This window comes from Scyliorhinus torazame, chromosome 20, assembly GCF_047496885.1.
Source record: "Scyliorhinus torazame isolate Kashiwa2021f chromosome 20, sScyTor2.1, whole genome shotgun sequence".
Classification (NCBI taxonomy): domain Eukaryota; kingdom Metazoa; phylum Chordata; class Chondrichthyes; order Carcharhiniformes; family Scyliorhinidae; genus Scyliorhinus; species Scyliorhinus torazame.
This window is the reverse complement of record NC_092726.1, coordinates 14,983,022-15,009,711: the sequence shown is the minus strand read 5'-3', so window position 1 is coordinate 15,009,711 and position 26,690 is coordinate 14,983,022. Positions and strand designations below refer to the sequence as shown.

The 26,690-nt window shown below is 46.4% G+C and overlaps 1 protein-coding gene across 4 annotated transcripts in view; it reads right to left on the bottom strand.

Annotated features, from left to right (window-relative positions):
- Positions 1–24,678, bottom strand: part of elmod3 (ELMO/CED-12 domain containing 3) — a 45,328-nt gene extending 20,650 nt beyond the window's left edge. The window contains exons 1-6 of one of the 4 annotated variants that reach the window (XM_072485747.1): positions 24,618–24,678; positions 14,522–15,276; positions 13,892–13,960; positions 4,420–4,497; positions 4,214–4,283; positions 2,532–2,594 (exon numbers count right to left, since the gene is read on the bottom strand). In XM_072485747.1, coding sequence (XP_072341848.1) covers positions 2,532–2,594; positions 4,214–4,283; positions 4,420–4,497; positions 13,892–13,960; positions 14,522–14,563 — 322 coding nt within the window. In that variant the 5' untranslated portion in view covers positions 14,564–15,276; positions 24,618–24,678. Of the gene's footprint in view, positions 1–2,531; positions 2,599–4,213; positions 4,284–4,419; positions 4,498–13,891; positions 13,961–14,521; positions 15,277–24,617 lie in introns of all 4 variants that reach the window. The other 3 variants (XM_072485745.1, XM_072485746.1, XM_072485748.1) reach the window with 3 other exon arrangements.
- Between the last annotated feature and the right edge of the window lie 2,012 nt (positions 24,679–26,690).

Genomic DNA, 26,690 nt, shown 5'->3' with positions numbered 1-26,690 from the left:
GTATCTCGCTATTTAAATAATATTCCTCGCATTTTACAATATTCTGCCAGTTTTTTCACCCACTCACTTCACCTATCCATATCCCTTTGTCGACCCTTTGTACCCTTCTCACAACTTGCTTTCCGATTTATTTTTGTATCATCAGCAAATTGGCTAAAATACAGCTTGCCCATTCATTCAACTCATTCATAAAGATCGTGGATAGTCAAAGCCTTTGCATTGATTCCTGCAGCACTGCCAAACTGAAAATTACCCTTTTTCCCAACCCTCTGTTTTCTGTTAGTCAGCCAATCCTCTGTCCATGGTCATATTCATCCCCAACAACACAAGCTCTCATCTTGTGCAGTAATCAAATGTCTTTTCAAAATCCAAATATACAACACCTACTGGTTCTCCTTTATACACCCTAATTGTTATATTCTCAAAGAACAATTATAAATTAGTCAAAATTTCACTCTGCCTTATTGTGTTATGATTTTCTAAATGCCCTGCCACTATCTCTTTAAGAATTAATTATAGCATTTTCCTCGTGATAAATGTAGACTAAATGGCCTGTCATTTCCTGCTTTCTGTCTCTTTCCCTTCTTGAATAGCAGCGTTACATTTGCAGTTTTCCAATCCATAAGGACCGTTCCAGATTCTAGAGAATTTTGGAGAATTACAAGAATGCATAGACCATCTCTTGTGCCACTTCTTCAGAGATCCTCAAGTGAAGGCCAGTAAACTCCAGGGAATTTATTTCATTAATTTTCCTGGTACTTTTTTTCCAGTGATCATGATTGTATTAAGTCAGTGGTGAGCACTGCTGCTTCACAGCACCAGGGACCCGGGTTCGATTCCCGGCTTGAGTCACTGTCTGTGCGGAGTCTGCACATTCTCCCCGTGTCTGCTTGGGTTTCCTCCGGGTGCTCCGGTTTCTTCCCACAGTCCAAAGATGTGCAGGTTAGGTGGATTGGTCACGCTAAATTGCCCCGTAATGTCCAAATGTTAGGTGGAGTTGCTGGGTTACGGGGATAGGACGGAAGTGTGGGCTTAGGTAGGAGTGCTCTTTCAGGTGTAGACTCGATGGGTCGAATGGCCTCCTTCTGCACTGTAAATTCTATGAATTCGATGATACTTCCCTCCCTTTTGTCTCTTGATTCCCTAGCCATTTCCTTGTTTCCTATTATTAATTCCCAATCGCACCACCCCCCCCCCCCCCCCCTGGACTAATACTTACTTTAGCCAATCTTTACCTTCTCATATCCTTCTGAAAGCTTTTACTGTTCTTTTTATATCACTTGATAGTTTTCTCTCAGACTCAAGTTTCTCCCTCTTTATTATCTTTTTGGTCACCCTTTGCTATTTTTAAAAATGTTCCCAATCTACTGGGGCCAACCACTAATTGTTACAGCATATTTTACTTCAATTTGATACAATGGGCGGATTTTACTGGATGTTCACGCCAGCGGGATATTCCAGTCCCATGCTGGTGCAGAGGTTTCCTGGCGACAAGGGGTGCAGTCAACGGGAAATACCGTTGACAACAGCGGGACCAGTAAATCCTGCTGGCAGGCCCCTCCCCCCCACCAAAAAACACGCAGTGGGTTGGTCGGTAAATCCCGCCCAATATCTTCCTTAAAAACCTAGTGCATCCTTTTCATAGTGTCTTATTATCTCAGCGGAGTATATCTTTGTTGAGAGTTTTGACATATCTCCTGAAATTTCTGCCATAATCCCTCTAACATCTTAACTTTTCAGTTATTTTCCCATTTCACTCCAGCTAACTCTTTCTTCATGTCCTTGCGATTGTCTTTATTTACGTTTAAGACATTAGTTTCAAAGGGCGGTACGGTGTCGCAGTGGTTAGGATTACTGCCTCATTTGCCGAGGACCCAGGTTCAATCTCGGCCCAAGGTTCGATCTCGGCCCCAGGTCAATGCCCATGTAGAGTTTGCACATTCTTCCCGTGTGCGTGGGTCTCACTCCCACAACCCATAAAGACGTGCAGGGTAGGTGAATTGGCCACACTAAATTGCCCCTTAATTAGAAAATAAAAGGATTGGGTACTCTAAATTTATATTTTAAAAAAGACACTAGTTTCAGATCCAAATATCTCACCCTCAAACTAAAAAATAAATTTGATCATGTTTTGTTCACTCCTACCTGAAAGATCCTTTATAATGAGGTCATTAACTAATCCTGTCTCATTATACATTGCCATGTCTAAAATTACCACGTCAAGGTTCTTATTATTATCTATTCTTTAGCATCACACTATGTGAGGAGCGACACTACTGACATTCTGCAACATCTGACGTCTGGTGACTTTTGACATTGCAAGTCTCTATTGCCCTAATCTTTAATTTAAATCACAGTAAAAGCAATTTATTACAGGATGTGGGATTTGACGGAAGCAAGTATTTTTGATTGAACATGTTAAGGATAAAGAGTTAAACATTATTGAACAGCCAGTGATATGGCCTGACAGATACTGTGTCTATCTACTGTCTAATTTAAAAATAGCAGAACCTGAAAGATTAATATCTCACCTCTGTGAACTGTTTCCAAAGCTTCCCATTCTGCCTCTGCCTGCAACACCTCCAAAGTTACCTCTACAGCATGAATAAAAAAGAACACTCAGTTTGTTTCATTAAGGTTTGCAAATTCCTTCTTTTCACATCTCAAAATCTTCTCTTTAATTACAGAGGCAGCTATCTTCCTAATTCAGATTTTACACCTGCTCCTAAGACTTAAACTTGTTTCAGCAGATTATCTAAACTAAATTACTTTTTTGTCTCCTGTTATCATCTAATAAGAACAAGATAACGGCATATTGTGGAACTTCAAACTGCTTTTGCCTTAACTAATGATTCTTGTCCACCAACATAATTCTTGCTTGCATCAAATTCTTTGATATCCATAAATTATTGCAATAATAACATTGAAGATGTACCATCATAAGAAAATGGCAGACAGGAGAAGACTCACTGGTCCATTCAGCCAAACCCACACAACTCCAATGCCTTTTTCACCACAATATATGCAAAAATCCCACCTTGCCCACAATCCATATAATAATCTGGGGAGGTGAGAAAACAGATGGAAGCCCTGGCCAATTAGGACAAAACATGGGAAAAATTCCCATTTGACCCCTTTAGACAAGCAGAAGTAGTCCAGGAGACTATCTGGCTCTCATTGATGGTATGCCATACCTGTGTTTATTTGAGCTGATCTCCACCTCTACCATACTGGTGCATCTAAAATACTTTGAAGGGTTTATGTATTCAGCACACATGCCAGCAGCCTGTTCCAAGTGTCCACTCTTCTCTTAGATGTACCAACATCAAACCTAGTTCAGATTTATATAAATGTAGATTATAAACCTTGATAAAATACCCAAGAATGCTTCTTTTCCTGAAGTGTTGAGTCCGTACTGGTTTGAAGAGGTTGGTTTGCTCAGTTAGCTAGAAGGGTGGAATGTGGTGCAGAATAATAGCAACAGCACAGGTTCAATCCCTGTACCAGCTGTGGTCGTTCATGGAGGGCTGCCTCTGTTTTGCCCTGTGGTTGATGCAGAGTGATGTCACTTAAGCCAGATAAACATTTGTCTCTTTCTAACAGAAAGGGATGTCTACAGTCCCTCATGGACTGTGGTTAATTACTTTACCCAGTTTTCTTAGCCTACCTTTCAACTAAAATACTTTTAACTGAATATTAATCTTCTGACTTTCCTCTTTCCTGCTGACAGTATCACCCAGCATTTTAAGAGACCAATACCAGACACTATATTTTAAATCTCCCAACAAAAGTCTAGTACAAACTCAGATTAAGATGCATTGTCTTATAATCAGTGAATCTATAAATACACTCTATTCTCTCCAACAATCACTTCATGGCATTGGGCACAAACATTTTGTGATCTTTGGAGGAGAACACCCAAATCTCTTTTCTTTTCCACCAGCTTAAATACTTTTCATTTACATGTTTCATATTCATCCTGCTGACTTGCAAATGGTGCACTTTTTAAAAGTTAAACAACATGTCTCACTTTTTGCCTTCATTTCACTGTCTGAAATACCAACTAGCCCACCTCCATTCTGATCATTCCAGTCTCGACTCAAGCTTTCACCCACAATGTGTTAAAAGAATGTTACTTGGGTGAAGTGCAGTTTCTGCAGAAATCAATCTTTACAAAAACTAAAACGTGTCCACACTCTGGAAACAGACTCACCTTCATGTTTATTTTCATCCGCTCCAGCTGTAAGAGATTGTAAAATGCCATTTTGCTTCAATGTAGAAATCTGGAAAGAAACCAACATTGATTCAAAAACCAAAACCTTGCAGAGCTCCTAATGTGAGCATTTACAGTTGAAATACCCACATATCTGATGGACTCTAATACTTTCACTGTTAATCGACAAGGTTCTTACTACTCACAGGTGTTGATTTCAGCACCACATTCCCATTGCAAGAATCGTCGGTCACATGTGGGCGCAGACACATACCAAGTAAACCCTGAAAAGCAGTACAAGAGAGAACATCACTGACTGCAGAACCAGTCCAGCACAGAGAGAGATGAGGTAGCTGCTCTACCAAACAGCAGATTTCATTCATTCACATTCATCTCCTGTGACTTTCTTATCAAAAGTATTTTACAAAAGGTGATGTGGAATCCATGCAGCACAACGCTCATCTTGCATCAAAGCTAACAGGCCTCTTGTTAAACCTGACAGAAACCCAGGCAAAGAATAGGCATCCTTTTTAAAATTAAGAAATCAGTCACACGATTTAGCCACGGCATTGCGCCTGCTGCAGATCTGGGCACGCCGGTTAAACAGCAGGAAGGCCAAAATCAAGATTCACGCCCAGTTGGCCATCTAACTGGCTCGCTCCTGATGACAAATTCTGGACCTCGCCGAAAAATGGTGAGCACATCATTAATTCCAATTTGCATTGATTACCATCTCATTAGTGAGATTGAAGTCGTAGAGTTGACAGCACAAAAAAAAGCCCTTCAGCCCATCGTGTCTATGCTGGCCATCGAGCACCTTTCTTATCTAATCCCATTGTCCAGCACTTGGTCCAGAGCCTTGTATGCTTTGATATTTCAATGCTCATCTCAATGCTTCTTAAATGTTGTTAAATCTTTTCTTTTTTAATAGCTATAGAAACTCTTACTATGTCTTTATTTCTAGCGATCTTTCCCTCATTCTCTAATTTTTCCTCCTTATTAATTTTTGTGTCATTTTTTGCTGTTTTTTTAAATATTTTGCCCAATCTTCTGACCTGCCACTAAGTTGTGCACAATTATTTGCTTTTTCTTTAAGTTTGATACTATCTTTAAATTTTGTAATTAACCATGGGTGGTGGGACCTGCCCTTGGAATTTTTCTTTCTCGGTGGAATGTATATCTGCTGCGTATTCTGAAATACCTCCTTAAATTCTGCAACTGCATTCCTATTGGTTGAGTGTAATGGCCTCCCGGAAATTAACTGGCTCCCCAGTGAGAAATCACACGGGCATCGTTTAGCACTCCTTTTTAAAACCGTGAAGCTGGCACAATGGCTGCTGAGGAGAACTGAAGTGGTGAGTAGTTACTTCCATTTTCGGCCATTCAGCTCAAGGGCACGGGAGCTGTGCCCCAGTGCTCGGGGGAGGTGGGGACCCCTTAGGGGGGATAGCCTTGGTCAGGGACAGTAGCGTACCAGATCAGGAGTCACCCCTGGCACAGGGAGGGGTGGTAAGTGGCTTTCCATCTGTGAGGCATTAAAGTTATCTTTAAATATTGTGGATACCCATAACAGGGGCAACTACAACTGCTGCCTGTCTGTCCAACCAAACACTTCCAGGACAGAGCCCTGTTCTTGGTTAGATGCTGACAGTCACTTTAACTCCCTTTTGACTGTGAGCAGCCTCTAGCTTCACAGTTGAAGGCTATTACTAATAAGGAATTAGCCTTATTAGTTGTGAAAGCATTTCACAGCTGCAGGTTGTGTTTGCCGCTTGTTCCTGCTGGTGGCTGAAAATGCTGGAGGCTGCTGTTGCTGTTTTCTTCCTTTTCTGTAACCAGAAAGAAGGAAAATATTTTCTTAAGATACCTGGGACCTTGAACACCGGGCTCAGGGGCACATATGAGTCCAGAAGACAGTCCGGTTTGAAGCACAAAGACGGCGCAGGAACTGGTGGACGGCATTAATCCAAATGGGCCACCTGATGATACCGCTGGAGAACTGATTTTGCAGATTGCTGATGCTTTTGCTGCTGGTGTACTGAGTGCTGCATGTAATTGATACGTCACCACGGATTAAACACGCCGGAAGTCAAGGATGTTCAACTGCACCTTGAGCGCCAATGGACTATCTGGATGCCAGGATTGGGCGGTGTTGGAAGGCCTGCACAGCTGTGGCTCCTGGACGGAGAATGGCACTGATATGTGGAACAAATCACGCATTGATGGAAAGATAATTTCTACAACAAAGTTCTGGACATGATAGCACATTCACAGGCTTATCCTCCATTTCTGTTCAGGACTTGCGAAGAGTAATATCGTGTGTTTGTGTTTTTTTGTGAAAATGAGCCAGTATAGCTTTGAATTGTTCCAATATGGAATGGTGACATTTCATTTTGTTCAATGGTTAGTGTGATATGTGGAATATTAAGTAGTTAATTTTCAAATCTTACTGTTGACCATTTAATAAATGAAGTATTCTCAAGTCGTGCCACAGGTGCTGTCTGCTGATTGCTCCTGCTTGTAACTGCAAATGCCTGAAAGTTGTGTGTTATTTGGTGCCGCCTCTTTTCTTTCTATGGCCTGGAGTAAGGAAAGGGAAGTGCGCATTCAGGACCCTGACCTCCCTGTTGCTTGCCATTTTAACAAAAGACCCTGCTCCCATGCCCACATGTCTGTTCTTGGCCTGCTGCAATGTTCCAGTGAAGCTCAACGCAAACTGGAGGAACAACATCTCATCTTCCGGTTAGGCACGTTCAGACAGGCTGGAAGGCATCTTCAGGCCTTCCAGCCTGAACATCGAATTCAACAACTTCAGATGATCAGCTCCACCCCACCTCGACCCATTTGTTTTCATCCCATTTCATTTTAACTGTCTTTTACCATTTCTTTCTTTCTTAATAAATATTTAATTCCCCCTCCCCAATCTTATCCACCTTTCCTTCACCTTTCTCTTCTTTGCTTCCCCCTTCCCCTCCCCCAACATCTACAGTTCATCCTCTGATGTTTCCCTGCTGTTTGACCTTTCACATCTTTGTTCTCTCTGGGGACTGCCATCAGCACTCTTTCCCCTTGGTTTCTGTGGCCATTAGCACCCAGTTTCCCTGGGTTTCTGTGGCTATTTCATTCTCACTCCACAGTATAAATATTTCCCACTTTCTCACTTAGCTTTGACAAAGAGTCATCGGACTCGAAACGTTAGCTCTTTTCTCTCCCTACAGATGCTGCCAGACCTGATGAGATTTTCCAGCATTTTCTCTTTCGTAAGGAAAGGGAAGATGTAATGTGACCTGCTGCCAGTGTTGGAGAGGGGGGAAGGATTGCTCGTTCTCCCTTCTGGCGTGCTCTGCGTCGGTGGGCCTTTCCGGTTTGGCTTCCACTTTTGCGAGTCTAATGCTGGGAGCTGCAGGAGGGAGAGAGAGAGCAGTGGATTGATCCAAATGCAGCTGCAGCTGCCTGGAGGCTCTGTGTTTATTGTTGCCACCCCTTTGCAATAATCAGCAAGATATGTCAATCCCCATAATAACAACGATCCCATCCGCCCACCAACCCCCAAACCTCAACCCGCATGTTTACATAAACAAATGGCAAAAAGGAATCAGGGATTACCCGTAGTCACCCTTAATCTTACACAGCTCTCCCCCCACCGCAGGTCTCCAGCTCCTCCTGTCCACTGCCTCTTGTAAAACTCCTCCTCCCAACATCGGTTCCTTCCCCCCAACTTTCCACCCCGGCTAGACCACTCGGACCCTGTTCTGCCAGGCTCCGATGGCCGCAGCCCCTCCCCCCACCTCACTCCCATTCACTGGCCGGCTTAAACCGGCCAGCGTGGAGGCCCCCGCCCGGGTCCCTTTCCCACTTGCCCGGCCTAGGAAAGCCCAGAGATCCCCTTTTAGTACACAAACCCCGCATATCCACCTACACCCCAAAGAACTCTCCTTTCGAGTGAAAGTCCCGTCCCTTCCCTTGTCCAAATATACACCACATTGGCTCCTTTAATCTCTACACCCGCGCGCAGTGATACAAAAAAGAAGAAAATACAGTCATGAGGTTACATCGGCACATGGCCATTCCTCAATTTGTCAGTTCTGCCACAGTCCTTCTGCTTTTGCAAACTCCTCCGCTGCTTCCGCCGTTCCAAAATAAAAGTCCCTGAGCTTGTAAGTCACCCTCAGCTTCGCTGGACATACAATGCCGCACCGCACCTTGCTAATGTACAGTGCCCTCTTCACCCGGTTGAAGGCAGCCCGCCTCCTTGCCAGCTCCACCGTAAAGTCCTGGTATACATGTATTCCAGCTCCAGCCCACTGCACCACCCGCTTCTGCTTGGCCCAGCTCAGGACCTTCTCCTTCACCCTGTACCTACGGAAGCACAGAGTCACTGCCCTTGGCGGCTCACTCGCCTTTGGTATAGGCTCGATCCACTTCATATCGGGAGGGATCCTCCCCCTCCCCCAATAGTTTTGCCAGCATCGCGGCAAAATACTCAGTCGGCTTCGGTCCTTCAACTCCTTCGGGCAGCCCCACAATCCTCAAATTCTGTCGCCTGGATCTGTTTTCCAGGTGTTCCATTTTTCCTTGCAGATCCTTGTTAGTATCCATCACCTTCCGCATCTCTTTCCCCGTCGAGGCAAGTTGATCACCGTGCTGCAATAACGTCTCCTCCACTTCCTTCAGCGCCTCCCCTTGCTCTCGCACCTCCATCACTGCGCTCGCCACCTCCGTCCTCACCGGGGAAACCGCCTCCTCCACCAGTACACTCGAAACCTCCCTCATCTCCTTCCTCACCGTCTCCATGCATTTCACAATCTGCGCCAACTGCTTTTCAAATTCCGCAGCCATCACCTTAGTTATTTCTTCAGCCGTAAGCAGTGCGGCCTTCCCTGGTGCTCCAGCCTCCATTTTTCTTGGTGATCCCGCGGTGACCTTTCCACTCTCCGACGGACCTCCAGCTGTTTTTTTTTCGGACGTTTTTTTGCTCACCCTTGACATTTTTCTCTGTGCCTTTTTTCCTCCTGTGTCTTCACTGTGCCTCCTCCGTGCCTTCTCCCTTCTTCTGCCGCCTCCGCAGACCCTGGGACCGGGCTTAAAGCCCCCAAAATGCTGTTGCCGACCGGGAGCCGTACCGTTGAAGAAATACTTTTGCAGATTGCTGGTGATCCTATTGTACTGTTGATTATTTAATGTTTATGTGAACTGCTTTATCTTTGTGTTTGTACCAATATTCTGTAGCGAAAAGGTACCTGTGTGTATGGCACAGTGCCTTTTCCCTTTCGGTTAATGGTTAGTATGATTATGGACTGTTAGGTAGTTTGTGGTCACTTTTTTGTATAATGGTACTGTTGACCGGTTAATAAACAAAATATTCTCAGGTGGATTCTGATGTATACAAGTGCCATGTCTCAGATGATGATTATTGCATTGCTTTTCAATTAAACTTTGAAGCCTGAACAGTTTGCCTGACCTCTAGAAGTGTCAGCATCATAGAAGTAGCAGCCAATAGTCAAATACTCATGAGCTGGGCTTCAGCACTGTGGATATCCTTGCGACCATGGAAAAAGTGTGAGGATCAGGGGAAGCCACCTGAGCAGTGTCTCCCTAATGTGCCCGGCAGGCGTCTGGGATCTAGGGGCTCCTGATGTATCCGGGGTGAGTATGCAGAGCAAGGTTCTCCAGCACAACTGGCTCGCTGAATGACACTCTGAGAGAAGGCGGGACACGTTGGGTGAGGGAGGCTTGGGGGATTTGAGGGTCCTGGGGTGGAAGCCCGAACTGATTGTCAGTCCCTCTCCTTCTCCAATTCCTTACAGATACCAAAATGGATGGTGGTGTCAGTCCCACAGAGGATGCCCTCACGGTGCTGGTGGCAGCCCAGGAAGCCAGATGCCAAAGAAGGCAGCAGCGCCGAAACAGGCTGTAGGTGGCACCCCCTGTGCAGGGAGCCATCGTACACCCTGAAGACCTGGCTGCCAATCAGACCGAGGAGGAACCCAGAGGGGGACACCAGTGCGAGCCTAAAGTGTACAGATGTTGTTGGTCTTTCAAAATGATGGAGAGCATGTGCCACAGGAGACTCTGTCTCAACAAAGAGACAGTGCGGCATCTGTGCCATGTCCTCGCAGACTTAGCACTTTGTGGAGGACACCCCCTCCTGGTGGCCGTGAAGGTCACCGCAGCCCTGTACTTCTATACCACCAGTTCATTCCAGGGCTCAATGGGGACATGCGAGGCACTTCACAAGCTACAGCTCACAAATGGGTCCGTGAGGTCACGGATGCCCTGTGTTCCCAGACATCAGAATTTATCAACTTTGAGCTGGACCAAGCCCATCAAGATATCCGGGCTGCAGTATTCTTCGCCTTTGCCGGATGCCCCAGGTTCAGGGGGTATTTGATGGCACGCATGTCGCCTTGCATACACCGGGGCATCAGGGAGTGCCCTTCAATAACAGGAAGGGGTTCCCTGACTGATCAACTCCTGTGCGGCCACCACCTCCGGATAATGCATGTGTGTATATGCTTCCCAGGTAGTATGGATGACAGATACATCCTGGGACACTCGGAGAACCCTGGCGACTTCGAGGATCACCCCAGGATGACAGGTTGGCTCTTAGGGTTGCAGCTGATGACGCCAGTGCAGGGGCCACAGACCAAGGTGGAGGCCCAATATGTCGAGGCCCATGTTGCCAGCCGTGCTGTCATTGAGTGGTGCTCAAGATGCAGTTCCAATTTCTGGACTGGTCTGGTGATGCACTGCAGTACACGCCCCAGACAATCTCCCACCTTGTGATTGTCTGCTGTGCCCTCCACAACCTGACACAGTAGCAGGGAGACGTGCTGGAGGAGGATCTTCAGGCCTCATCTGAGGAGGAAGCGGAGCAGGAGACGATGGAGGACGGGTCCGTGGAGTACATGCAAGTGGAGCGGGAGGATGGAGAATAGGCGGCTGCAAGGGTCTAGGACCAGGGAGGTCGTCATCCTCACCCAATACTCACAGGACAAGGCATTGTCCAGCAGCTCATCACCCCCACCCCATTCCCTTCCATCCCCTCCTTCCTCCCCCCCCCCCCCACAACCCTTGCCACTCTCCCAGGGTCTGTGTAACATCACCCCAGGGTGATGGGCCTGTGACGGCACTGTCATCGGGTCAATATACAAGGGAATAGAGTGACGGTCATGCAGTGTGCGGTAAGCTCTGGTGCTTCTGTTTATGTTAAGTCTGACTCCTGTCTTTCTACTGACAGCGCGCTCACACACATCCTCTGAATGGGGTCTGCATTGGGGGGCATTTGATCTTGGACCACTGTGCCCTTGGGGGGGGGGGGGGGGGGGGGGGGGGGGCGGAGGCAGGTGGCTGTGAAGGTGTACGTGACAGAGGCTTCACATGTATCACATGTAAATGTTTAATTGTGAACATTTGTCTGTTCTAATCCCCCTAGCTACAGATAGTGAGCTCACACCCCACTCCCGCCCCATGCCCAATCAGCGGTCCTCAATCTTCATGACCTTATCTGGTCTACTGGTCAGACATCTAGCTGTATTCCTGAGATGCACATCAGAGATGGAGACAGCCTGCTACTTTTCATGCCTTGTGGCCTTTGATGCCCTTTGTAGACGACCTCTGAAAGGCCTGGAGCCAGAGGGCCCCGGCCAACTTACCAGTGTCACTGGCTTCGCCTTGCCACCCTCTTCTTCCCGCTGTGCTGGAGTCAGCAAGGGAGGGATTTCGGAGAACAGGAGATCGCCGTTGTCTCCTTGGCTGCAGGCTCCGGGTTAGCCTCCAAAGCCTCATCGTCGCATGTTGCGGCACTGTGGGTCCTCATGGGATGGAGGGTCAGCTGGAGTGAGCTTCAGAGGCCTCTGTGTCATCTTGCTCTACCAGCCCTGGCCCCCTCCCCATTGTCTGCACCATGGTGTTGACACCCTCCACGATGCTCCTCAGTGAATGGGCCACGCTTTGCAGTGCCACAGCAATGTCCACCTGCATCCGGGATATGTCCTTCAGCGACTGGAACATCATGTCGAGGCCCTCAGCCATGATCGTCACAGACTGAGCCATGCTTTGGACAGCACCACTCAAGGCGATGACCTCGTGTTGCAGGCTTTCCACTGCGGTCACCACCCTTGCAGTATCGGTGCCACACATTGTTGGCATCATTTCCTGCACAGCCTTTAAGAATCCTCCAATCAGCTATGCACTCATTGGAATGTCGCTGACATCCCCTCCTGAATCTCACGGCCGTGTCCTAGCATTTGCATCAGCTCTGGAATAACCTTGTCCAGAGACTTGGCACCTGACTGAGACTCAGCTAAGCTCTTGAGATCCAGCAGACGTCCCCGACTGTTGGTTCCTTGGATGTTCCTGCCTCTACATGATGTGCATCAGCAACTGTGTGGTGCTCACCAGATTGTGCCTCAGAAGCCTAATGTCGCCTACCGAGGTGTATTTGTCTGCACTGGTGGTAGGTGTGGATGATAACTGTGACGCCTCGATGGTGGTCTCGTCAGAGAACTCCTCCAAGGTCATCTCTTGGGTGGCAGAGGGAGGATGACTCCAGATGGCCCGGCTGCATTAGATGCAGATCCTGCGAGAAAATGGACATGTGGTCAGTGAGATGGAAGAATTACTTTGTCTGACATGAACAAATCAATTGAGACAGGTCATCTGGGTGAAGGGGCAGTGGATCCTCACCTCCGCAGCACAGGCCAACCTCGCTGTCGGTGACAGCTCTCTCCTCTGCCAACCCCACAATTTCCAGGGTCCGTTCTGAATAAGAGGCGAGGACTCGGATTTCTGGTAGTCCACCCCTGTCTATTTTTGCATATTATGGGCTATCCTCTGCTGGGACAAACAGAGGTCATTGTGAGACACGCACTTGATGGATCGGGGGGGGGGGGGTCTATAACAGGTGGCATATATGGATACCGCAACTGGACATGAAGGGGCTATGCTGGTGGGTGCCGGGGGTTCTGAGGAACAAGAATGGAGATCAGATGCGAGGAAGGTGCGAGGTATCAGCCAGTGACTTCACGTAACTCAATTGCATAAACTTCCATTCAATTTTCCCTTGTGCTGTTCAAGCCTGCCCTTAAATGCATCCATGACTGTCATGTGGCAGCAAGTTCTGTATTCTAATCAGTCTTTGGTGAAAGAGTTTCTTTTGGAATCCCGATTCATTTGTTAGTGATTATCATGACCCCTCCTTTTGGAGTTCTTTGGAATCATAAATGTCGTACCAATCAAAATTGTCAACATGTCTCCCCCATCAATTAGGTTACTCCTCCCCCTTCTCTTTTCTACAGACAATAACTCCAGCTTCTTTATTCTTTCCTGATAGTTGTAATCTCTCAGTTCTGGCCTCAAATTTGTAGATCTTTTCCATTTCCTTCAGTGACTCAAGAAGTTTTGTGATATATTTTTGTCACTTGCTGGTGTTTAGTTTAAGAAATGACTAATACTTTTGTTCTGAAACACACAAGAGGTTTTATAAGTTCAGTTACTGGATGCCTATCTTACAACAACAACTGTACGTACCTTCAGAGACAAAGGCCAACAACCTAAATCATTCCCGTTGCATTCAATCTTTTGTAACCTATTCACAGTCTCAGCTGAAGACATTTTCACTGAAAAACACCTCCCCCCACTACTAGCTGTGTTAAGATGCAGAAATATAAAACTTACATTTTTGTAACTGTGCTGTTCTTGAAGGGTCCCAGGAGAACAATTTCCGATGCCAGGAAAGTTCAACACCTGCACAGAAAACATGTACTGTTACAACAGGACTCAGTAATTTGTGATACCTGGTCATGACAAAATTGGGACAGATGGCTGGAATTTCAAGGCTCACCAGCTTCAGCAGCCAGTGTGGCAAAAAATCTCCCCTTTTTGGCTTGTTTTGTTAAATTTCATTTATCTTCCGACAAAACAAAATTGGGTACCATAACAATATGGGCTACACCATTGGAACAGGAAAATTAAAATGTTGAATATGCAAGATCACGTGATAGTGGTGCAGGATATTCCAACAACGCAGGCAAGCAGGGTAGGTCATCAATGCAAGTCACTGAATTACAGAAAACCACAGTGGATGTACCCGCAGAATGGGACATGCGCACAGCATGAGGTGCACTCACACTAAGGACACACGAACAGCATAGCGTACTGTGCCAGTATTAGCTCACACAACAGTCTCACTGTAGGATAGTGTAAGTTTAAGTTTATATCTACACTAGAAATAAAATAGCAGGAGGTTTTACTATGAAATATTTGTACACAAAGCGGAACTGAAGCCGCTTTGATTGTTTCACATACCTTCTCCTTCACCTCAGTTCTACAGTACTGGTCCCCATCCATTGTTTTTCACAAGTTCCAATGGCAATTGGTGTTGCTTCTTTCAGGGATTCTGGGAAGGTTTTCAAACCATATGCTCCTCACTGAAATGCAGGTTGAAATCGGGAATCTTTTAAGTCTTCAAATCCCTCAAGTCAACAAAGTGCTTAGGGTTCAGGGTGGCAGCTGAGCAGTAGTGAACAAAACCAAAACTCCACAATAATCGAGGTCTGGATTTGAGCCCAGATCAATTTGCACAACATCTTCACAGCCAAATGGTCCTGAGTCTTGTACAAGAAAGCACTGTGATGCTTATGTAGAATGTTATTGACTGTATTAAGTGACGTTCTCCTGTTCAGTGGTTGTATCGTTAAGGAAGGTGCAGCTGGAGTTCCTGTTGCGTGTGCAGTGATGATAAGCACTGGCCAGCTCATATACAGCACAGGAAGCTGACAATGAATTTATTACAAAATGCAGCCATTTAATTTGATGTGTATAGTACAAAGGGAAATCTCTGTTACAGTTGTGTGAGAAACACTATTCTTTGTATGCCAGCCATTGAGCCGCAAAATCTGGTACAAACATTTTTTTTGATGATGTTCAAAGCTGCACAGCTTGTGGCCTTACATTAATTGCTTTGTGCCAGAAGATTGAAGGATTCCTTAGAACACAGAGATTTTCAAGGAAGTGCTTATGCTTTCGAATATCGAGATGAAATTCAACGGAAGCAGAGTCTTCTGGGGAGGAAAATAGCACAAAAATATGAAAATTGGATTGAATAACAAACTTTTTTTCCCTGTTTGGCCTCTCCTGCTCCTTGTAATTCAGGAAAGAAGGATTAATCCACAAAATTATTCATGTTCCTCACCTTTTTTCTCCGTTTCACTCACGTGCATTGGCAAGATAAGAGTTGCATGGGCACTACTCACACATTGACATTTCAAACGGCTGTTCAGCATTTGGGCAGTTACTCAATGTTACTCAGGCAATCTGACCTCAGATATCGCAGACAAGTCAGATCCTGTCCTCAGACAATATCCACCCAAACCCTCCAGTATGTGAGTAGGTGGTAATCGGGAGCAGAAAACATGGCTGAGATCCTTTGGGTATCTTTTCATTGACAATGGCCCCAGGAACTGAGTCTTGTTCATTCAATAACAACAGTTCAGCATGTAATCACTTGACAGGAAATGGATATTTTATAGTTTTTGAGTAAAAGGGCTCAATCAATAATGGGACAAAACAACAAGAAAGATTTTATTGGGAAAGCACAGTCTTTGCTGAAGATTTTTTGTCTTCTCAACAGCTTGAGGGAGAGGTGGGGGACAGTGGAATCACCACTTTTATGTGATTAAACAATGGAGACTCTTTTTTTTCTACTACCACTCGCAGCTATTCAATTCCCATTAAACCCTCTGCTGTTCATATCAAACTGGAATATGTCACAAAATAGAGGTACACAACAGGTCAATCGCTACCTGAAAGAGAAAAGACAGGTTAGTGGTTCAGGTAGACTCTTCCTAAGAACACTCTCAAAAGCCGCACATTCGCAAAACCATATTCTTTTCCAAGTGGTGTCATACTCAGAACTTACCGTTCCTAGTGTTTATTCCAATATTGGATTCAGAACCTGAATAGCAGATAGTAACTGGATCCGACCCTCAGTCAAAGCATACTCTGCCTGACAGCAAGTCTCACACTCATAACAATGAACTCCAAGAAACTCTCATTAAAATTTCACCTTGACATGATTAACCTCAATGGAGAAGGAAATAAAATCTTAAGTATCCAGTTGAATCAAAACTTTCATAAATAAAACAACGGTGGCTCTCACAGAGCCTGTTTGATTTTTTCATAGTCTAGCATGTCCCCAGTACTGGACTCTATTCTTTTAAATTTTCAGCCAAATTTCCAGAATCCTTCATTCTCAGCATGTCACAGAAAAGTACTAGGAGAGCCCCTCGGCCTTCCTTCTCAGGGTCACAGTACACAACAGGTTGCAAAAGATTAAATTATCATGCTTTTATGAATATCATATCACACTTTTTCAGACTGTTCCTATTGCAGAATTATGAGGAGGCGATGATGAAGTGAATGAGGAGGCTGGACAAGTAATCCAGAGACCCAGTGTAATGTTCTGGCGACCCGGGCTCAATTTCCACAACAGCAGAATTTGAATTTAATAAAAATCTGGAACTAGAAGTCCAATGATGATGTTGATTGGCATAAAAACCCATCTGGTTTACTCCAGTTCTTTCGGGAAGGAAATCTGTCGTCCTCACCCGGTCTGGCTTACATGTGACTCCAGATCCGCAACTGTGTGGTGTCCACCAACTACTCTACTTTCTCAGACGACTAAGGAAATTTAGCACGTCAGCTACGACTCTCACCAACTTTTACAGATGCATCATAGAAAGCATTCTTTCTGGTTGCATCACAGCTTGGAATGGAGGCTGCTCTGCCCAAGACCGCAGGTAACTACAAACGGTCGTGAATGTAGCCCAATCCATCACGCAAACCAGCCTCCCATCGGTCTACAATTCCCGCTGCCTTGGAAAGGTAGCCAGCATAATTAAGGGTGCCACGCATCCTGGACATATTTTCTTCCACCTTCTTCCCTCAGGAAAAAGATACAAAAGTTTGAGGTCACGTACCAACTGCTTCTTCCCTGCTGCCATCAGACTTTTGAATGGACCTACCTAGTATTAAGTTGATCTTTGCTATACACCTGAGCTATGACTTTCACATTACATTCTGCAGTCTCTCTTTCCTTCCCGATGTACGGTGTGTGCTGTCTGTATAGCATGCAAGGAACAATACTTTTCACTGTATACTAATATATGTGACAATAAATCAAACCAAATAAATACCCTCTGAAATGGCTGAGCAACCACTCGGGTATCAAACGGCTAAAAAGTAAATAAAAAGGAATGAAAGCAGACAGACCACCCGATTACTGGAGATAACAATGGTAAACTCCTGCAATGTCCTCTTGGTTAACATCTGGGGGCTTGTGTCAGCATTGTGACAGCTGCCTCACAGACGAGTCAAGCAACACAGAATCATACCTTTCAGATCACATCCTAGACACCTCCATCATTATCCCAGCAGAGATGCTGGTACAGTGCTATACTAACAAGAGAAGTTGCCCTGGAAGTCCCCAACATTGACTCTAGACCCCATAAAGTCTCATAGCATCAGTGAATACATAGGGAAGGAAACCTCCGACTGATTAACAAGTATCGTTCTCCTCACCACCAGCTCTCCCTCCCTCCTCCCAGTTGATGAATCAGTATTCAACACCACTTGGAGGAAGCACTGAGTGTGGCAAGAGAGGATTTCAATGCCTATCACTAAGAATGGCTTGGTAGCACCACCACAGACCTGACTGAGGTCTAAAGGACATAGCTGCTAGACTGAGTCTGTGGCAGATGGAGGGGAAACCAACAAGAGGGAAAAACGTACTTGACTTTGTCCTGAGCATCTGCCTGCTGCATATACATCTGCCCAACTTCCGGTTGCGGCAGGGATGAGCTAGCCGCACGTTTCGGCGGCTCCAGCTCCGACGGAACTTCGGGCTCTTTTAAGAGCCCCAACGGGGACTTGGACGGCCGTAAAACCCGGTGCGAGGCGTGAGGGAAGGGAGCCCCCCCCCGAAAGACGGAGGGAAAAACCGGCGGCGGCAGCTGCAGCCCAAAGAATTTGCAGCCAGAAGATCAGAGAGAGAGAGAGAGAGGGAGTGAAACAAAATGGCGGCGGAGAAACCACAGGTGACATGGGGGCCTGAGCAGGATGAGGTGGTGAGACGGTGCGTGGACCTGCTGAAGAAGGAGGTAATGACCCCGTTGTTACAGGCAATTGAGGGGCTTAAGGAGACTTTAAAGACCCAGGAGACGGAACTTTGCGTGGTGGAGCAGAAGGTGTCAGGTATTGAGGACGAGGTCCTGGGCCTGGCGGTCAAGACTCAGACACACGAGGCACTTCATAAAAAGTGTGCTGACAGGATTGAGGCCCTTGAAAATGGAGCGCGAAGGAAGAACCTTAGGATACTAGGTCTCCCGGAGGGTGTGGAAGGAGTGGACTGTGGAGCGTACGCAAGTAAGATGCTGAGCTCACTGATGGGTGCTGAGGCCCCTGCGGGCCCCATGGAGGTGGAGTGGGCAAATCAGATCCCGGCGAGAAGACCAAAAGCGGGAGAACCACCGAGGGCGATAATCGTGCGATTCTACCGCCTTAAGGACAGAGAAGAGGTCCTGAGATGGGCCAAAAAGGTGCGGAGTAGCAGATGGGAGAATGCGGTGGTAAGGATCTACCAGGATTGGAGTGCGGAGGTGGCGAGGAGGGCGAGCTTCAACCGAGCCAAAGAGGTTTTGCACAAAAGGAAGGTGAAGTTTGGGATGCTGCAGCCGGCAAGACTATGGGTCACGCATCAGGAGAGACAATATTATTTTGAGACGGCGGAGGAAGCATGGTCCTTCATCAATGAAGAGAAACTGGACCGGAACTGAGGGACTGATGCTGCAGGGAACTGTTATTGTTGTTATTATTGTTTTTGTTAATGGGATGGTGAAAGTTAAGCGAGAAGTAAACAGGGAAGGGGGGGGACACTGGGGAAATGTGGGCGCCGGTGAGGGGGGAGAGGCGGGACATAGTCAGAGAATGGGGAAGGAGAGGGGGAGGGGAAAGGGAGCTGCGCCATAAGAGGCGGGACAGGTAAAGGGATGTTCCCGTGCCAGAAAAAATAAGGCGGGAAAACAGGCGCAAGGCGGATGGGAGTTCCCTCACACCGGGGGGGGCCGAGGAGCGAGCAGGAGTAGCCGGGGTCAGTTGAAGTCAGCTGACTTACGGAAGTGATATGGGGGGAGCAATCAAGCTAGATAGGGATCTAGCGGGGGGGGGGGGGGGGGCGGAGGCAGTTGAGTATAGGTCAATAGAGTACGAGGTTTTGTTACTTGTATATTATTACTACTATTATTATTATTGTTAAAAAGTTTAAAAATGTCTGTTTTGTTACTGTTATCGTTTCGCTTGTTTTGTAAGCGGGAAAAATTTTGCGCAGGGAAAAAAATTTCAATAAAATATATATTTTTTTTAAAACTACATCTGCCCATGACAGTATCGGAAGAGTGCCTACCACACAGTCCTTGTGGAGACAAAGTCCGTCTTCACTGTGAGGATACCTATCTTTCTGCCAACCCCTCCCCCTATCATTTTGTGTGGCACCGCCACATGCTAAATGAGGTAGATTTTGAACAGATCTAGCAACTCAAGAATGGGCATCCGTGGGGCACTGTTGTCCATCAGCAGCAGCAGAATTGTACTCAAACACAATCTGTAACCTCATGGTCCGGCATATCCCTAATTCTACCATGACCATCAATCCAGGGAATCAACCCAGGTTGAATGAAGAATGCAGAAGGGTATGCCAGGTGCAGCACCAGGCATTACTAAAAAGGAGGTGTCAATCTGATGAAGCTACAACACACGACAGTATGCATGCCAAAGAAAATATGCAGCAACTGATAAGACAGAACTAAGCAATCTCAAAACCAACAGATCAGATTTACATTCTGGAGTCCTGCCACATGCAGTCATGAATGGTAATGAACAACTAAACAACTCACTGGAGGAGGCTCCACAAATATTGCCATCTTCAGTGATGGAGTAGCCCAGCACACCAGTGCAAAAGATAAGGCAGAAATACTCACAACAATCTTGAGCCAGGTGGTTGACCCATCTCTGCCTCCTATGGAGGTTCCCAGCATCACTGATGCCAGTCTTCAGCTAATTCAATTCACTCCACTCAAGAAATGGCTGATGGTGCTGGATACTGCAACGGCTATGGACCCTGACAATATTCTGGCAACAGTACTGAAGACTTGTGCTCCACACCTTGTTGCATCCCTAGCCTAGCTGTTGTGGTATAACTACAACACTGGTGTGTGCCTGGCAATATAGAAAATTGATCAGATATATCCAGTACACAAAAAGTAGACAATTCGAACACAGCTATTTACCACCCTAGCAGTCCACTCCTGATCATCAGTTAAGTAATAGAAGTGGTCATCCATAGTGCTATCAAGCAGCACTTAGTATTAACCTGCTCGCTGATGCTCAGTTTGGGTTCTGCCAGAGTCACTCAGCTTCTGATGTCATTACTGCTTTGGTTCAAAAATGGACAAAATGAATGAAATGAAATGAATATCTCTTATTGTGAAAAGCCCCTAGTAGCCACATTCCAGCGCCTGTTCGGGGAGGCTGGTACAGGAATTGAACCATGCTGCTGGTCTGCCTTGGTCTGCTTTAAAAGCCAGCGATTTAGCTCAGTGTGCTAAACCAGCCCCTAGAGCTGAACTCCAGATGTGAGGTTAGAGTGACTGCCCTTGACATTAAGGCAGCATTTGGCCCTGTGTAGCATCAAGGAGTCCGAGCAAAATTGGCATCAATGGGAATCAGGGGGGATACTCTGCTGTTTAGAGTCATAGCTAGAACAAACAAAGATGGATGTGGCTGTTCGAGGTCATCTCTGTTCCAGGACATCATTGCAAAGGTTCCTCAGGGTACTGTCCGAGGCCCAACCATCTTCTGCTGTTTCATCAGTGGCCTCCTTTCATCATAAGGTCAGCAGTGGGATGTTTGCTGATGATTGCACATTGAAAGTGTTGCAGGTCGAGTCAGCGTGGGATTAGGGAGGAGAATTTAAAAGACAGGAAACCAAAACCTCTGGGTCATATTTGTGGGTAAAACAGATGTGTTCAGCAAAATGGTCACCCAAACTGCATCTGGTTTCCCCAATTTGAGGAAGATCACATCATGAGCAGCAAATACAATGCATTAACTCGAAATAAATATAGCAAAACAGCTGCTTCAAATGGAAGGAGTATTAGGGCACTGGAGGATAGGAATGGAAGATTTAAAAGGGCTTGTGTTGCATTCCCTGCACTTAAGGGGGAGAGAGTGTTCAGGATGACTACGGAGTGACTAGGTGTTGTGGAGGGAAGAGCATCATGCTGAAAGGGATGGGGAAGATGTGTTGGGTGCTGACATCTTGCTGGAGTTGGAGGATGACCGAATGACGGTGAAGGTTGCTGTGGTGGAAGATGAGGACAAGGAGAACCCTGTTGGTACGAAGGCAGAGGTGCGGGAAATGGAATGGACATGGTCAAGGGCCTAGTTAGTTACAGTGGAAAGAATCCTCATTTGAGGAAAAAGGAAGACACATCCAAAGCACTGGTATGAAAAGTAACACCATCAGAATACAGTTGCGGGTGAGAGGAATAAATGGCACTGAAAGTCATCACAGCTGGAAACTGATGTCAGGGAAGGAACCCAAAGAATGTTCCACATATCCCTCAAAAAGGCAGGCATAGCTAGGACATTTCCGGTTTCCCCAAAACACCTTTTTCTTTTTATAAATTTAGTGTACCCAATTAATTTTTCCAATTAAGGGGCAATTTAGCGTGGCCAATCCACCTAGCCTGCACATCTTTGGGTTGTGGGAGCAAAACCCACACAGACATGGGGAGAATGTGCAAACTCCACACAGACAGTGACCCAGAGCCGGGATCGAACCTGTGACCTCGGCACCGTGAGGCTGCAGGGCTAACCCACTGCGCCACCGTGCTGCCTTCCAAAAAACACCTTTTACTGAACAAAGTCAGGCAAAGGATGGTTATGGTGGCTGAGTCTCTGTTCAAGGTAGAAAGGAAGGGCCCTCAGAGTGCTCTCGTGGTGGACAAAGTCAAAATAATTTTGACATTCATGGTGGAAAGGAGATGGTTAGGGCAGGACAATCAAAGTGGCAAATGACATTGAAAGAGTTGAGGATGTGGGTAGGAAAAGAAAGGTTAAAGGGAGAAAAATAGAATTGAGATAGGAAAATAATTAGTTCCAAAGGGAAAAGGCAAAAATGATGGGTCTAACAGGGCAGTCTTTGTGGATTAGGGGCTGGTTTAGCACAGTGGGCTAAACAGCTGGCTTGTAATGAAGAACAAGGCCAGCAGCGCGGGTTCAATTCCCGTACCGGCCTCCCCGAACAGGTGCCGGAATGTGGCGACTAGGGGCTTTTCACAGTAACTTCATTGAAGCCTACTTGTGACAGTAAGCTATTCAGGATTGGGGACTAGTGAGGTTGGATGTCACAGAAAGAAGATTCAATGAGTCTTTGAAATTATGGTTGGTAATGGGGTTATTGTGAGATATCGGTCCTCTTGTGCATCCCGTATTTCATTCATTCCATCACTTATGGCCGCACATTCAGTTGGCTAGGCCCGAAGTTCTGGAATAACCTCAAAGCAATTCTTTGCCTCTCTATCTCACTTCCGTTCTTTCTTCAAGACACTTGCCTCTTTGACCAAGCGTTTGGTCATCTGACCTAACGTCTCTGTGTCACACTTTGTTATAAACGGTGGCGTGCCTTGGTACGCCTTATCATGGTAAAGACGCCATATGAGTTGTTGTCATTTTCCAGGGGACAGTCAGTCGACCTTTCAGAGAACAGCGGTGCCCTTGTCAGTAGGTGAAGTGAAAATGTTAGGGTTGCACCTCAGAAAATGGAGTTCTGAAAATTCAGAGAGGGAGGTAGATTACAGTGAGTTGGGCACAGGTTCCGACCTTGGGAACAATGTCAGTGTTGGGAAATTGAAAATTGTAATGAAAACAGAGAATCAGAACAAGATTTCCCTTTTAAAAGTGCGAGACATGTTAAATGCAGTGTGTCTAAACCTGATTTTGATGCAAGTCTTTTCTTTCCCTGCAACAAATGTTTGTGGATTTCCTCAATTCTATGCTTTCCTGTCATACTATAAAGATTTCCTTTTCAGCTTGGTTTATATCAATCTGTTCCATGTTATTGTGACATTGTCACTCTGCTGTCTCTATTGTACTGTTCATCTTCCACTTTCATTGTTGTGACTTCAATATCACTGTTAACATAGCAATTATGCTATGGTCACCAAGTTAGCATTATTATGCTGTCATACATTTACTATTACATTCATCACCAGTGTGACACAATTATTCATTCCCTTGATCCAGCATACTTCCACAGGATCATGTGTATAATGATAAAGCATGGAATCATCATTAACCAATCAAGCCAAAACTATGAGGTCAGAAAAGTCAGTATGATAATGACCTTTTTGCCCAACAAATACATGCTCAATTAGCTTCCTGCTAATGAGGATTAATGTTATGTTTAATGCCTGCATGGTGCTTACGGGAAAATATATTACGTCAGCAACACAATAAGTCAGGCAACAACAGGTCTGGGAAAATTAACTCGGGTGTATTTCCTCTTTTCACACACTAACACAGGGAAAAGCCTATTTGCGTCAACCAGCCCTGTCAACTGCCAGGAAAGGAAATGGGTGCAGGAGAGAAAATAAAACACCAAAAGGGAAATATATACCTGCCGTTCTTCAGAGACAGTAGTTGAGTACCGTGGTATCATTGCCCCCAGTTTACCTCAATCTAGTAAATGCAATGCTTTTCCAAGTACACTTTTAACTAATTTGACACCACCCCTTCCAGCAACCCAGATGGTGATGCCATGCCCACTCCTGTGCATTTCTAACCCATTTGGTCCCATTACCTAGCTGCTGCCATCTTTCTCCAGTGTGCCTCCTGTTAGGCAAGGTCTGACTCTTGGCTGAGGCTTGGGTGGCAGCGAGCCCTGATGGCTGGCGACTCCCCATGGTGAGCCTGGACCGTAACTGTCATTGAGGCCGAGTTCGATAACTTTGGGGGAACGGCATGGATAAAAGGCCAGACTGGCTTCAGCAGTCCCCCCAAGAGTGTGAGGCTGCCCCAGGTACAACAATAAGGCAATGAGAATGGAAATGCAAGAACTGCTGATGTAAAACTGAGCCAATGCAACATCATCTGCACAACAATTTATACTTCACCCTATATAATTTCAATGTGTCAGATTTAACGACGGTATCTCGAGATTTGTGAACTCCTTGTGATAAACTATTGATTTATCGGGCTGTGTTGCTGTTCGCGCCTTATCAAACGGAAACGGATTATATTTTGAATATTTTTTTCCTCAAGATTATTTTTACAATGTTTCCTTTACCTCCACTCTGGCTCTCGCTTCAATCTCAGCCGCTATTTCAGAGTCGCGCGCCAACTGCGCGTGCGCCGGACTCGCGGGGCAGACCGGGGGCTGTAGTCGTTTTGCTGGCTTTTCCAATGGAGCACCAGATCAAAGAGACTGCATTTCCCAGGGGGCAGAGCGGTGCTCACCCCACCCCCACATCGTCTCCACGGAGTCCAGCCCCGAAACAGAGCTCACTGAGACTGCCTTACAGGAAGGCGTAGGAGACAGGAAGGACGACAACGCGAAACTCAAAAGGACCAAGCACCACTTAGAAATTATGACTCATGGACATGAATGCAAACAATCATATTTAATTTTTTTCCGCCAAACTTTGGCAGACAGTCAAATGTATATTTCCGTCAGTTATAATCATTCTCATGCACAATGAAATGAAAAGCAGACTTGGCATTTTTAACTGACCCAAATGACTGCATGTAAAATATAAAAAATGGCCAGCAGTCTTGACTGCCGGTTTGTCCCCTCTCCTTTCTACCCTAAATATTAGTGAACGTTTCCAACTACCTGAAAGATTACTTTTATTCATCTCTCCACAAATGCTGCCTGACCTGCTGAATATTTCTCGCGTTTTCTGTTTTCATTATTGTTCACTTTTAAGGTTACCCACTCTGGTTTGATTCCTGGAGTTATTGCCATTGGACCATCAGAGAGTAGTGCTCTTGATTCCCTAACTGACAAACAACAGGTGTGCAAAAAAAAAGAAAAATACTATCAATTTATTCAATGCCTCCGTAGATTTTCTCTTGGGTCACACACAGCAATGTTTTTATTGGAAATTTAACAGCAATTCCTGGAGACTGCGTCGCAGTACAATCCTTACACAAGGAGTTTGTGGAGAAAGTTTATTTTAGCTATGTAGCGCACAAAGACTCCGAGAGATGAATAGAGTGAAGTCGATGAGGCTTTATTAAGCATGACTGTTCCCCCGCAGTTCAGTAGTAGACTGCCTGCGGGGGAGGACTCCTGGTTCTTATACTCCGCCTTCAGGGCGGAGCTAGAGGTCAACGGCCAACCAGGACCCGGGATCTGTCAGCCAATGACATCACGGCTTCACAGTCCCACATGACCCCTAATGCATACTACCACATTCACCCCTTGTTAAAAATGAACCCGGCGGGGTGATGCTTCGCATGGTGGTGAGGGTTTACAAGGCTGGTCCTGGGAGGAAAACTTTTGCATGTTATTACAGTATGTACAAGGTTTTTTTTTGTTTCGAACTATTTACAGTAATCGTCAGGAGAAAAAGACAAAATGTTCTCGTTAAAAGTCCACATATTGTAGTGTTAGATCGACGCCACGAGTCGGTCGGACGGTCTGGTCGTCCGTGTCGATCGCCTCGGCCCCGGTGGTGGTGGTGGTGCTTGTTCCGGTGTTGTCGTCTCCGGGAGCCATACGGTTTCAGCTTGGCTTCACTCCTGGTCGGGCCTGGGAGGAGGACCGATCCTCCTGGGAAGGGGGCGGTCGCGGGGTGCGGCGGTGGCAGGAAGGGGGTGATTGGTGTCGGGGGTGAGTGTGTGTTGCCGGCGGGCGCCAGATCTCGCAGGGAGACCGTGTCCTGTCGGCCGTCGGGGTACTCCACGTAAGCGTACTGCGGGTTCGCGTGAAGGAGGTGAACCCTTTCGACCAACGGGTCCGACTTGTGCGCCCGCACATGTTTTCGGAGCAAGATGGGTCCTGGGGCCGCCAGCCAGGTCGGCAGCGACGTTCCAGAGGAGGACTTCCTGGGGAAGACAAGGAGGCGCTCATGAGGTGTTTGGTTAGTGCTAGTACACAGTAGTGACCGGATGGAGTGGAGGGCTTCCGGGAGGACCTCCTGCCACCGTGAAACTGGGAGGTCCCTGGACCATGGGCCAGTAGGACGGTCTTCCAGACCGTGCCGTTCTCCCTCTCTACTTGCCCGTTCCCCCGGGGGTTGTAGCTGGTCGTCCTGCTCGAGGCTATACCGTTGCTGAGCAGGAACTGGCGCAGCTCGTCACTCATGAAGGAGGACCCCCTGTCGCTGTGGACGTATGCGGGGCAACCGAACAGTGT